Source organism: Triplophysa dalaica, chromosome 7, assembly GCF_015846415.1.
Source record: "Triplophysa dalaica isolate WHDGS20190420 chromosome 7, ASM1584641v1, whole genome shotgun sequence".
NCBI lineage: Eukaryota > Metazoa > Chordata > Actinopteri > Cypriniformes > Nemacheilidae > Triplophysa > Triplophysa dalaica.
In genome coordinates, this window is record NC_079548.1 from 21042967 (window position 1) to 21056931 (window position 13965).

The 13965-nt window shown below is 40.0% G+C and overlaps 2 protein-coding genes across 3 annotated transcripts; both read right to left on the minus strand.

Annotated features, from left to right (window-relative positions):
* Positions 1 to 189: 189 nt before the first annotated feature.
* On the minus strand, positions 190 to 5521 carry im:6904045 (protein NATD1). 2 transcript variants are annotated; one of them, XM_056753346.1, is made up of 4 exons: positions 5352 to 5521; positions 5032 to 5141; positions 4805 to 4964; positions 190 to 752 (listed from the first exon to the last, which is right to left on the minus strand). In XM_056753346.1, the coding sequence occupies exons 1-3, from the start codon at positions 5518 to 5520 to the stop codon at positions 4848 to 4850; spliced, it is 396 nt and encodes a 131-aa protein (XP_056609324.1). In that variant the 5' UTR covers position 5521; the 3' UTR covers positions 190 to 752; positions 4805 to 4847. The 2 variants fall into 2 exon arrangements, with proteins under 2 accessions (XP_056609324.1, XP_056609323.1); XM_056753345.1 differs by lacking the exon at positions 190 to 752 and having other exon boundaries at positions 3401 to 4964.
* Positions 5522 to 5813: 292 nt separating this feature from the next.
* On the minus strand, positions 5814 to 10579 carry dhrs7ca (dehydrogenase/reductase (SDR family) member 7Ca). The gene is made up of 8 exons (XM_056753324.1): positions 10456 to 10579; positions 9438 to 9494; positions 9206 to 9362; positions 7863 to 7975; positions 7230 to 7440; positions 7053 to 7145; positions 6711 to 6854; positions 5814 to 6413 (listed from the first exon to the last, which is right to left on the minus strand). Exons 2-8 carry the CDS (start codon positions 9450 to 9452, stop codon positions 6193 to 6195), a joined length of 954 nt encoding a protein of 317 aa, XP_056609302.1. The 5' UTR covers positions 9453 to 9494; positions 10456 to 10579; the 3' UTR covers positions 5814 to 6192.
* Between the last annotated feature and the right edge of the window lie 3386 nt (positions 10580 to 13965).

Consider the following 13965-nt stretch of genomic DNA (forward strand, 5'->3'; position numbering starts at 1 on the left):
TTCTACAGATTACACATGGTGCAGTCCTGAACCGAAGTAACCAGACAGTTCAATCATTTTAGTGGGAAAAAAATGAATGCAAAATTGATTCTAAACCCACAAAAATTAATCTCTAGATCCTCTGGAACAGGAAATTACTTTTTTGATAGACAAATCAGCCAGTATTGTATGTAGTTTGTAGATTGTAAATAATGTAAAACTGGTATTAAAGTTTATCTTAAAACCTCCATTTACTAAATTCAAGTGGGCAAATTAACTTTCGGACAATAAACAATATTTTTTCTCACATAGAGAAGTTCGGTTTTACTTGTTTACTGGCAAAATATGGAAGACATAACTAATGTCGATCAGAGAAAAAGGTATGTTACATTTCTGTATAACCTTATCTTCTTTAAGCCTGGTCAAATCAACATGTTTAAACTTACTGTTACTAGCAACTTCTGTGCACACGTTTATTGTAGAAGATTCAGCATACTGAAGTACAAAACTCTGGCTCATATCATTTCTCAATGCTTGGTCTTCTTTCTTCTGTTTTTCTTTTTTAACCTTCTTGTTTTCAACTTTTTATCTGGTTTGAGTCGACTGTTTTGTAATAGTCCTGCTGTCATCTTGGTCTCTGCTGGTTTAGGATCAGTTTCTGCTGGTCTGGCTTTGGTTGGGCTATGGAAGGGTTTGTTGAGTTTATCTTCATCTCCTCCACTAGATATGTCATGGGATTAAAACTCATCTCAATGTGAGTAAACTCCAATAATCTGAAAGAGGGGCAATTATAAAGAACAGTAAAAAACTTTGTAGTAGAGTAGGCGGGGCGAGACCGTGGTTCGAGTCCGGTGAGTAATTGTGAATTAGCGCCAGCTGTGCGCACACCGGGCTCGAATCACGTAGGAGATGGGAGCATAAAAGGAACGAGCGACCGGACCGTCGAAGAGAGAGGACCGGGCCCGAACTTATGTTATGTTTGTATTTATATTATGTTTTGTTCGCCGGCGGTCGTCCGTGAGGGGCCGCCGGCTGTTATATTACTTTATTAAATGTTTAAATGTTTGCCGGTTCCCGCCTCCTTCCTTCCATTTTATTGAGATGTATTACATTGGTGCCGAAACCCGGGAGGAAGGAGAGACATGCTGTCGGAGAGTCCTCGCCGCCGAGTGGCCTCGCGGTGCCGGAGAGTTCGGGCAGCGCGGACGAAGGGCGTCCGCCAGTGGCTGCCCGAAGCGGTGGCTCTGGGGAAACGGAAGTGCACAGTGCGGCCACCGTCAAAACTTCGGTGGAACGGCGACCTTTGCTGCCGCGCCCCTGGGTCGAGGTGGGGTGGCTTTCGTCCAAGTGGGAGCGGGGGGGTTGCCGCCGTCCGCCAGAGGCCGGAGCCTGTGTCCGTCCCCCGAGGGGGAGGAGCAGGGGGCGGAAGTGCCGGGTGAGCCACCGCCTGCCAGAGGCCGGAGCCTGCGTCCGTCCGCCCAAGGGGGAGGAACAGGGGACGGGGAACCCGCCCCGACTCCCGGATAAAGGAGGAGCCACCGCCGGCCGCCAGGGGGCGGACGGTCGAGCCGTCCACCGAAGCCCCAGGGCCACCGCAAGGCACCGCGAAGGAGAGTACTCCGGCTGGTTGAGGACCGAGCGGCAGCATGTCGGGGAACCGGATTTTTTTTTTTTTTTTCCTCTCTCCCCTCTCTCTTTCCGGTCGCTCCGAGGGCTCCCGTCTCCGTTGTCTCGTCTCGTCGCTGCATACCCCCCACCCCACCCCCCCCGAGGGAGGGGGAGGGAGCTTGCACAGTCGCGGGGGTACCCCCCGGCCTGTGAGGGGTGATGGGGGTATGTAGTAGAGTAGGCGGGGCGAGACCGTGGTTCGAGTCCGGTGAGTAATTGTGAATTGGCGCCAGCTGTGCGCACACCGGGCTCGAATCACGTAGGAGATGGGAGCATATAAAAGGAACGAGCGACCGGACCGTCGAAGAGAGAGGACCGGGCCCGAACTTGTGTTTGTATTTGTATTTATGTTAATGTTATTGCGCCGGCGGTCGTCCGTGAGGGGCCGCCGGCTATTATTACTTTATTAAATGTTTGTTTAAATGTCTTCCGGTTCCCGCCTCCTTCCTTCCCTTTTATTGAGATGTATTACATTGGTGCCGAAACCCGGGAGGAAGGAGAGACATGCTGTCGGAGAGTCCTCGCCGCCGAGTGGCCTCGCGGTGCCGGAGAGTTCGGGCAGCGCGGACGAAGGGCGTCCGCCAGTGGCTGCCCGAAGCGGTGGCTCTGGGGAAACGGAAGTGCACAGTGCGGCCACCGTCAAAACTTCGGTGGAACGGCGACCTTTGCTGCCGCGCCCCTGGGTCGAGGTGGGGTGGCTTTCGTCCAAGTGGGAGCGGGGGGGTTGCCGCCGTCCGCCAGAGGCCGGAGCCTGTGTCCGTCCCCCGAGGGGGAGGAGCAGGGGGCGGAAGTGCCGGGTGAGCCACCGCCTGCCAGAGGCCGGAGCCTGCGTCCGTCCGCCCAAGGGGGAGGAACAGGGGACGGGGAACCCGCCCCGACTCCCGGATAAAGGAGGAGCCACCGCCGGCCGCCAGGGGGCGGACGGTCGAGCCGTCCACCGAAGCCCCAGGGCCACCGCAAGGCACCGCGAAGGAGAGTACTCCGGCTGGCTGAGGAACGAGCGGCAGCATGTCGGGGAACCGGATTTTTTTTTTTCCTCTCTCCCCTCTCTCTTTCCGGTCGCTCCGAGGGCTCCCGTCTCCGTTGTCTCGTCTCGTCGCTGCATACCCCCCACCCCACCCCCCCCGAGGGAGGGGGAGGGAGCTTGCACAGTCGCGGGGGTACCCCCCGGCCTGTGAGGGGTGATGGGGGTATGTAGTAGAGTAGGCGGGGCGAGACCGTGGTTCGAGTCCGGTGAGTAATTGTGAATTAGCGCCAGCTGTGCGCACACCGGGCTCGAATCACGTAGGAGATGGGAGCATAAAAGGAACGAGCGACCGGACCGTCGAAGAGAGAGGACCGGGCCCGAACTTATGTTATGTTTGTATTTATATTATGTTTTGTTCGCCGGCGGTCGTCCGTGAGGGGCCGCCGGCTGTTATATTACTTTATTAAATGTTTAAATGTTTGCCGGTTCCCGCCTCCTTCCTTCCATTTTATTGAGATGTATTACAAACTTATTTGATATAAACTCAGCAAAAAAAGAAACGTCCCTTTTTCAGGACTGTGTATTTCAACAATAATGTTGAACAAATCCAAATAACTTTACAGATCTTTAATGTAAAGGGTTTAAACAATGTTTTCCATGCATGTTCAATTAACCATAATCAATTAATCAACATGCACCTGTGGAATGGTCGTTAAGACCTTAACAGTTTACAGAGAGTAGGCATTTAAGGTCACAGTTCTAAAAAACGCAGGACACTAAAGAGACTTGTCTACCGACTGTGAAAAACACCCAAAGAAAGATGCCCAGGGTCCCTGCTCATCTGCGTGAATGTGCATTAGGCATGCTGCAGGGAGGCATGAGGACTGCTGATGTGGCTAGGGCAATAAATTGCCATGTCCGCACTGTGAGACGCCTAAGACTACAGGGAGACAGTAAGGACAGCTGATCATCCTCACAGTGGAAGACCACGTGTAACAACACCTGCACAGGATCGGTACATCCGAATATCACACCTTTGTGACAGGTACAGGATGGCCACAACAACTGCCCGAGTCACACCAGGAACACACAATCCCTCCATCAGTGCTCAGACTGTCCGCAATAGGCTGATAGAGGCTGGACTGAGGGCTTGTAAGCCTGTTGTAAGGCAGGTCCTTACCAGACATCACCAGCAACAACGCCGCCTATGGGCACAAACCCCCCTTCGCTGGACCAGACAGGAGTGGCAAAAAGTGCTCTTCACTGATGAGTCACGGTTTTGTCTCACCAGGAGTGATGGACGGATTCGTGTTTATCGTCGAAGGAATGAGCGTTACACCGGGGCCTGTACCCGTCATGGTCTGAGGCGGTATATCACATCACCATCGGACTGAGCTTGTTGTCATTGCAGGCAATCTCAATGCCTTGCGGTACAGGGAAGACATCCTCCTCCCTCATGTGGTACCCTTTATGTATGCTCATCCGGACATGATCCTCCAGCAGGACAATGCCACCAGCCATACTGCTCGTTCTGTGCGTGAGTTTCTGCATGACAGCAATGTCAGTGTTCTGCCATGGCCAGCGAAGAGCCTGGATCTCAATCCCATTGAGCACGTCTGGGACCTGTTGGATCGCAGGGTGAGGGCTGGGGCCATTCCCCCCAGAAATGTCCAGGAACTTGCAAGTGCCTTGATGGAAGAGTGGGGTAACATCTCACAGCAAGAACTGACAAATCTGGTCCAGTCCATGAGGAGGAGATGCACTGCAGTACTTCAAGCAGCTGGTGGCCACACCAGATACTGACTGGTACTTTTGAGCCTACCTTCAGTCACATGTCTGTGAAACATTTGGAGTCTATGTCTTATGGTGTTGACTCTTTTAGTGTTCATACAAATATAAACACGTATTGGAATGACTGTAGTAGTCAAAAACATCACAGGATTTTCCAAATATTCTTATTCAATATTCATGTTTTGTTTTTCTGTGCATATTTTGAGCACAAGAATAAAACCCATGCTAAAACCTTTATTCTTGATATGTTGTGACCCTTTTTGTCAATAAATAAATACTTAACCAGGTTTAGCACCATGCATTTTTCTAACATACTATCTTTTTTTATAATATCACCCTCAATAAAAACAAATATTGCACAAATGCCCTCGGGACATCACATTTGGTAGTTGGACGTACAAACAAAATTGAGGTAGAATCTGTTTCAGGTTTATTTGTGCCATCAGTCTTTAATGTAAGCCCGGTATCCTAGATGTGGATTTTCATCCACATATTTTCTGATGTACCAGCAGGATATTCTTGCTTTCAAATCTTCTTCAATGACAAAGTCCAGAGCAGCCTGAAGGAAAACAACTAGTTCATCACTGACATTCAGTTACACAACAGTGAAAGTGCACTTTATTCACCTTGGCCAGGTGTGCTGCTACACCTTTACCCCTGTGTGATTCAGGAACTTCTGTAGATATCAGCTCCACCTGTCCGTCACCTCTGGAGATGTATTTCAACACTGATTTTTCTATTATTAAACAACACATAGACATGTATGAACGTCCTGAACCATAAAGTTGTCACTCGAAACCGCATGAGATGCCTAAATAGACAACATTTTGTAGGACCATAGTGCAGTCAGAAGGCTAAACTTTGATTATCAGAATGCTGTCTAGGTAGGTAACTAGGCTACTTGTCGTACACTAGACAGACAGGTTGACTAGTTATTATTTCTTACCGTCTGCATCACAGGCGATAGTGAAACGCTGATTTTGTCTGTCGTGTATCACATGTGGAATAGAATCGTTAGTAAATGCACAAAAATTGTTTTTAGTGAATCGCTGACTGCTGTTATATCCTCGAATGAACCTAAACAAACACTTTTGTGACTGTATGTAGCGCGCCATGTTCGTGTGACGTCACACGGCGATGCTTAACAGTGACAGAAGAGGGCGCTGCGAAACTGATTTTCCACCTGTTCACCCAAAAAGTTCTTCTTCCATAACGCGCTCAATATTGATTTTCTTCAACATTTTATTGATGACTTTGACAAAATAATGTAGATAAAGTAGTCAATGGAATTGATGTGAACTCCTTCAATACGGTTTAAAAAGCAACTCATTGTGGGACCTCAAGAATAGGCTTGTTACTATGGCAAGGGCACATTTCTGCAAACTTTACTGAAAAGGCTGAAAATATATTGTTTCAAATTTTTTATTTATTTTGACATGTTTTAGTCACAATATAATTGCCATATTTAAATTTTTCTTCATTTTGATGAGTTCAAAATAAATTGCATAAGCCTACACACATGCTTTTATAGACAATAGTCATCTATAGGAGATCCTCATATTCTATCAGGCATGAAAGAAAATCAGAAAATTTATTTTGCAAGATGTCCATTTTATCTTATTTTTCATTTTTATACAAAGAAGTTGTTTAGCATGCATGGTTAACAAGATGGTTAAAAAACAGATCAAGATCCACAAACAAAATCTCAATTCATTAAATAGCAACAATTTAAATGAGAAGCAAATCTGACTCGTGTATTTTAAGAACTGCGGCACAACAATATACATTTAAGTGACCTTTTCATCTTCTGACATCTCAGCCGTGGTGGTCTTGACTCCTGCTGCCATGATGGCAAAGAAGAGGTTGGGGAAGAGAGATCTGGTGTAGATCGCTGCTTTGGAGATGAAGCGGGCCATTAAAATCTCCTTCTTCTTACTGCTCAAAGTATTCAGAAGTTCACTTGCCATCTCCTCCGGATTCACACCAAGAGATTTCTGTTTAGTAAAGGCTGTCAATTCCAACCAGAGTTTGTCCAGAGGATTATAGAGGAAAAAACATATACAAACAGGTTTTGATCAGATGCACATCATTTTTTTCATTGATTCTTGAGTACTGGCACAAAACTAGGAAAGAGATTTTCAAACAGCAAACGTTTATGTATCAAGGTAGATTAATATAGTGAAAATCATTGGTCACAAAATGTGTTTTTCCTTTTTCTCTGGGTTAAGTAACAGTTTATCGTACTGAATTGGCATTATATATGAATAAATACACATATGATCATTATGAACAGTAGTTAACTCACTTTTGCCTGTGGATTTAGCCTCATCCTCTGTGGTGGGAGTGTTTATGAACGTGTGATTGACAGTGCTCACAATGATACCATACTGTTGAACTTCAGCACGCAGACAGTCAAAAAATGCCTGAACTGCGTGCTTAGAGGCGGCATCTGAACAAAACAAGACATTTCATCTCTCGATAGCCTTATAATACACTGACACTATTAGAGAAGATTAATTTTGATCAACTTGTGAGGAATAATTCACGTGATAAAACAGCTGAGTATTTATTTTTTAAAATGAACTTAAATGTGTTTTAAACGTCATGCGAAATGGTAGCATAATTGTCATCTTGGAGTGAAACTCACAGGTGGCACGGAAGGGCACTGTCAGCTTCCCCTGAATGCTGTTGACTAGAAGAATGTGACCTGTTCTCCTGGAGATCAGCGATGGGAGAACACCTGTGACAAAATAAAAGAGAGTTTGCAAAAGCATTTTATTATTTAGATTTTTACTGACAGACTCTTTTAATGTTTGCATTTTACCCTTAGCCAATGTGATGGGCCCAAAGTAGTTTACATCCATGACGGTTCTCTCCATCTCTAGAGACAGACACTGAACGGGAGCTTTAACCTTCATGCTGCTGTTAAAGATCAGAATATCCAGACAGCCAAAACACTCCAGGATTTCAGAGATCACCTCGGGTACACTTTCCATATCACTAAAGTCCAGCTCCACCAGTTTAGGTGGAAATGTCTGAAGAGTCAAATGAGTAACCCTCATATTAAACACAATGTACTGTTAGTTCACACAAAAATTCTGCCATTCACCAAACTACATGATTTTCTCACTCATGTAATGTTGAACACACAAGGAGTTATCTTGCAGAATATTCAAGCTGCCCTTTTACATTGAATACGAGAGGTTGGTGACCATGATCATCTCTGGTCCCCATTCACCTTAATTGCATAACCACTTTAACAAACATTCTGCTGAACATTTTTCATTCTTCACAAAATAAAGATATGTACAGATGGAATGATATAAAGTGCAATAATAATACGCTTCATTTTTTTGTAACTGAATTTTGTTTTTTTTAATTACTTTAACAAACTTTTGTTATTCATTGCACACTAGAGTTTATATATAAGCATAATGTTTGATCATTGTGGACTTACAGATGTTGGATCTGATTTATCTGTCATCTGCTCAGCTAAAGTCTCTAACCTCTCCCAGTTATTTCCACAGAGGACCAGTCTGGCTCCACCACTGTGGAAGCGTTTCGCAAATTCTAAAATAATCACAACATGCGTGGATAAAAAGTTAATTTCAACTGTTTACTTGCATTGAAATCATATTGCATAGAGTTATTTTTACTATTGCATATTTACATGTTACATCATAAAATACAAAAATAATTTTCAAATAGAGTTGTTTTTCTTCCTTTACAATGTTAACATATATGTACATTTTAGATAAAATGATATGTGCTCAAATTGACACCATTAAAATATAGTAAAAATAGGATTTATTTCTATTTTCCTTGCTATTATTTTACACTGAAAATAAAAACTCGTAGAATTTACTAAATAAATTCCTCATAACAATTTGCAGCAGCATTTTTTTTAGTAATTTACTAAGTAAATTTTAAGTGCTTATTCAAGTACAACTTACTAACCAGATTCATGTCAATTCTACATATTAAATACATTTAGGTTTTGTTAAAATGTCAAGTAAATGTTAGTTAAAGTAAACAAACAAAAAATACAACAAATAAATGTGTCTAACCCAAAGCCCACGGATCACTCACATTCATATTGAAATATACTATTTTTTTACAACATAGATGGTCAAGTATAAGAAGAGGCTGGTGGTCTCTGTGTTGGCATTCGCACATTTACTTCTCAATAAGTGAAATAACATGCTTCATGACTTCTATCGTGCCTCCCTCCTAAATCTCAAAGATAAATCAACAATAACTAAATCAACAAAAAATTATTTATGTAATCTCAACACAAAATAAATAATTTAATTTAATTTCACCAATTTAAATGGGTTTAACATTATAAAATTTAGTTGCTGTTACAAAAAAATGAAAATATTGACAATCAAAATAAGTAGATATCATTCCAAAGATTATTACATTATTTTTACAAAATAAAATTGTTAACAACCTATTAGACTATATAAAGTATATTTTAATAATTTGTTTTCATACAATTTACTTAAGTACATCCATCTTGTTAGTCTTTTGCAAACCTAGTCATAGCATCAATCAGGAAGTGACATCGTTTCAAAAGACCAAAATAAATTAGAATTGATGGACACATATGCTTACTCTCAACCACTCACGGAACAACACCTAAATAATATTATATTATATAAATGAATAGTGTTTAAGGGCCTGTATTAAATTAAAACAATTTAGTGGGACCCTGTATAAAAAACACCTTCTTAAATTCCAACACAAGCAAAAGCGAGTGTGAAAGACACTGCATGGCCAACACTGTTGCAGCAGTACCATTTCCATGAGCCGACAACGAGTCAGTGATCAGCACCACTTTATTCCTCACAGTTGTCTTGGCTAAATGCCGAAGCATCATACGGTATAGAGGAAATACAGCAGCTGTGATCACCACCACTGCGAGCACAAGCCAAAGTGTGGTCACATCCAGCCCCTGAAAGAAAAACAGAAGATCAATGCCAGTGCTTCATTTCTCAACATACTTCTATAGTTTAAAACAATGTCTCACCGTAATGTCACTCATAGCTGTAGTTAAAGAGTTTTGGAGGCCTGCGTTTAACTAGACCTGTGATAAATAAACACATTAATATAAAATCTCAACAAAATTGTTTTAAACCATACCATAAAAAAGACATTTGTACCAAGTTATTAATCAAGGAGGACCACAGAAGAGCACACACACTATGCTATTTATGGCAGATGTACTTAATTGGAGGTCGAGAGGGCCACATTCCATACATTTTCTGACATGCATGATCGTTTCTGTACTTAAAGAATACTGTACTTGTTTGACCTATTTGCCATAATGTAAATGGGATTAAATAAAATTCTGTATGCCGTGTGATAAATAAACATGAATTAAAAGAGATCATGAACCACTTGACACGTTATGAAGGAATAATTGCTCCTGTTTCAAAAACTATTTTAGGAAACTAGTGCACAAGTCGTTAGATCTTTTCATTGTCATTTGTAATAGAATTACACTGTAGTGCATTTGTCTCCTTATAGTAATTTTACAAATCTGACCATTACATGTCATTTGGTGAAACTATGACAGATTTTTTGTGTTATGAAACAATATCTTTTACTTAAATAATAATTCATTTATATTATTCAAACGTCTTGAAAAAATGTAAGGTGTTTAAATACATTTCAAAGGCATACATAGTTCTATTGAACACTATCAAAAAATATTAAATTTACAAACTACATTTGCCAAAGTCTTTTCAGAAACATTTGCATTGATATTTTCACTCCTTCATTAACACAGTTCTAAATATATTCTAGACTAGACTTAAAAATGCCCAACCTAAGTTTAGACTATACTGCAGGACTGACTGAATAACCACACGAGAAGAGATACACCTTACTAACAATTACTGTTTTCAGTCTTTTTTAAGTCTTTCAGTATGAACAACAGTGAGGTCTCAAAAACAAAAGATCAAAAAGCATTTGATCTGTCGACACAACTAATGCTCTCTAACACAAGCATATCTGTTACAAACTTGGAATGTTCTTTTACTTACCATATCCATAATCATATTGTACGTATGCACCTCTGCTGGTCTGTGAGGATTAAGGAACAACGGTTGAAATCTCCACCAGTGTCTTTGAGCACATCACAGCTCTGAACAGAAGTCACGGGTGATACTGTGGGGTTTGAGAGCTTTTAATAGCACACAGCTGCAGTGGCCGTTTGTCATAGCAGCTTGAGAAACGGATGGAAAACTATAAATGAGTCAAGTCTTCGGACAGACACAGAAAACACATTTTCTAACTGGATTGAAGGGATCCCCATAAAATAGATGACAACATGAATATTCTTTTGGGGAATTGATTACTCACAACAAAAACCTGGATTATTAGATTTATGGATAAAATATAGGCTGTAGGTTTTGCAATACTATAGCTTTGCTTTTACCAATAAATCTGAAAACAAATGATTTTGGATGATATCTCAAATAGATTTTGGTTTAGGACTCTCTGAGCTAATATTTAAATAGGAGAATTCATCTCCTTGCCAAACTCATTGTTATTCATTTTTGATGGTCAACGTATCCACACAGTGGATTATAGTTCTCAAAATCAAACCACTAAACTGATTTATTTGAATACAGCACATAAAGTAATAATAACAGAGGTAAAATATATTGAATATAGGCCTAGGCTTACAGACTGAATTCAATAATAAAATGTAACAATATTATTCTTGAATTTGTGGAGCTTTTAAAAAGTTGCGTTGCATTAGTTTAGTTTAGTTTAGTTTAGTTTAGTTTAGTTTAGTTTAGTTTAGTTTAGTTTAGTTTAGTTTAGTTTAGTTTAGTTTAGTTTAGTAATTTCTTTTTATATTACTGTCACCATTACTATTACTATTATTAATATTTTACTTTAATTTATTTTAGTATCAAACGCAGTCAAATTTGCTTCCACAGACCAGTCATGCAAATTTATATTAATACTATTATTAATGCATTATATTTAAATATATATATATCAAAGATATATATACCATCTGTCAATAATCACTAAAATTTTCAACATTCATTCAAGAAAACATTTTAAATTGTAAAATGTTGATAGCGGTTAATAGCACTTATAGCTGTTACTTTGCCCATATATTTATAAAGCATATACTGCATTTATAATTATTAATAAATATTTATATATTAATATATGATATTAGTCTAACGTATTTATTTAATTTATTAACACTACATTCAGATCCTAATTTAATGCAATATACAAAATGGTTCACCATTTTACCATTACCAACAGGACCGTATCACAATATTCTGAAAAAAAAGTACAATTTTAAATGAAAATAACAGACTTCCAAAACATTTTTCAAAACATTTTTATACGCTAACTTTCTTTATGTAACTTCAGAAAAATTAAACATGAAATTACGTATATAATTAACATACATTTACAGAGCCGTACATCACATCAATGCAGTGTATTGAATCGTATTTTCGATATATTAGATGGTACGAAGAAAGTTTATACCAGGGGCAGCCCAAATCATCGCTGACTGTGGAAACTTCACACTGGACTTCAAGCAACATGGAATCTATGCCTCTCCACTCTTCCTTTAGACGCTGGGACCTTGGTTTCCAAATGAAATGCAACATTTAATTTCGTCTAAAAAAGAGGACTTTGGTCCAATGTGCTTTCTGAAGTCCGCAGTCAACGCAGCCATCTACTAGCACTTCATGCTTCCTTCTGCTGACAAGCTTTATGGAGATGCTGATTTAATTTTCCAGCAGGACTTGGCACCTGCACACACTGCCAAAGGTACCAAAAGCTGGTTCAATGACCATGGTGGTACTGTGGTTGATTTGCCAGCAAACCTGCCTGACCTGAACCCCATAGAGAATCTACCAGACCCAACACTGCAGATGACCTGAAGGTCGCTATCAAAGCAACCTGAGCTTCCATTACACCTGAGCAGTGCCACAGGCTGATTGCCTCCATGCCACGCCACATTGATGCAGTAATTCATGCAAAAGGAGGCCGAACCAAATATTGAGTGCATAGAAATGAACATACTTTTCAGAAGCCTGACATTTCTGTTTAAAATATCCTTTTTTAATTGATCTTATATGTAATATTATAATTTTCTGATACATTAAATTTTGGGTTTTCATCATCTGTAAGCCATAATCATCAAAATTTCAAGAAATAAAGGCTTGAAAAATGTCACTCTATGTACAATGAATCTATAAAATATATGGGTTTCACTTTCTGAAATGAGTGACAGAAAATATTGACCTTTTTCATGATATTATTATTTTTGACATGTATCTGTATATTTACAGTACATACTATACTGTCTATGCATTATAATGTGTGACTACAATGTGAATAAAAAAGCTCACGTGATTGAGCAGAAAGTGAAGCTTCGTTTGTTGTGATGGTCACATGATTTCTCCATTAAAAACACAAGCTTCGAATCGAGGCTTCATCTGGCATGCCCATTTTTGCTAGACACAAGCACCGAAGCCTCGGTTCAGATGCCCCATCACTACCTTGCGATCATAATGTAATTATAAAATTAAGTGCATTATTGTGTTAAATAAACAGCATTTTGATTGCAAAAACTTAAATGCTTTAAAGGAAAACAACAATCGTGTTCCTGGATTAATAGCAGAGCATTGCTATAGTTATGCAAAGGAGTTTGATCCACCAAAAACACACATACTGGCGAACAAATATGTTTTTGTCCGGTCACCGAGAGTCGAAAAATGTTCAACTTTGATACTGGATATCTTTAACTTAGCCGTCCAATCACAGTGCAGGAGGGGTGGGACAAATACCACCATTAGTCAACGATTACATATGTCTGTATGCAACTGAAAAACACAGATGTTAAGATTAAGCCAATCATCTTCACTTCCTGCTGTACTGACAGATTTAATACTGATTTAATATTCTGATATTACATGACTGTGTGAATACTGCATTCTGATTGGGTAACTGTGTTTGACAGTCAGATATTGTTGTTTATAGCATTATTGTATATTGCTTAAATGAAAAGGAATGTCCTTGATCGAAACATTTCTCTTTGTGTCCATTAATTTATTTAATAAGATTTTTGGCTGGTTACTGGTACATTAAACCTTACATGTGTGTGATTCTGTGAATAGAGACAGTAATATTCTTTTATAATGTCATTTTACATTTATTTTGTTAAAATGGCCCAGAATTGCCTGTTTCCTCTTAACAGACTGACTTTGCGTCTTTATTCAGAGTGAACACAGAGAAACATCATTTATATGAAGTGAAATTATGGGGTGTAGCAGGTGTATCCTGAGGGATATGTCAGTGATGTTTATGATATATATGATGTTTTTTTTTTTGCAGTCTGTGAACTTCTTTTTATTTGCTGAAAATAAAAACTGGATAAACAGGATCAAATAACAAAAGATGCTCTTTCAGACCTGCAAAGAAAACAACTTTCTCATTTTTAAACGAAACAATACTAAAATTTCTACATGTCTTTGGGAAAATTGCTTAATATATTATGCTCGACTCTC

Coding starts and splice junctions, on each gene's coding strand:
- dhrs7ca (XM_056753324.1), bottom strand. Junction 7,976..9,205: donor GTTGTCGGCTCATGGAAATG/GTACTGCTGCAA, acceptor TGATTATTTTAG/AATTTGCGAAACGCTTCCAC. Junction 7,146..7,229: donor GCCCATCACATTGGCTAAGG/GTAAAATGCAAA, acceptor ATTTTGTCACAG/GTGTTCTCCCATCGCTGATC.
- im:6904045 (XM_056753346.1), bottom strand. CDS start 5,520: ATGGCGCGCTACATACAGTCACAAAAGTGTTTGTTTAGGTTCATTCGA. Junction 5,142..5,351: donor TATCGCCTGTGATGCAGACG/GTAAGAAATAAT, acceptor GTTTAATAATAG/AAAAATCAGTGTTGAAATAC. Junction 4,965..5,031: donor TAGCAGCACACCTGGCCAAG/GTGAATAAAGTG, acceptor GTTTTCCTTCAG/GCTGCTCTGGACTTTGTCAT.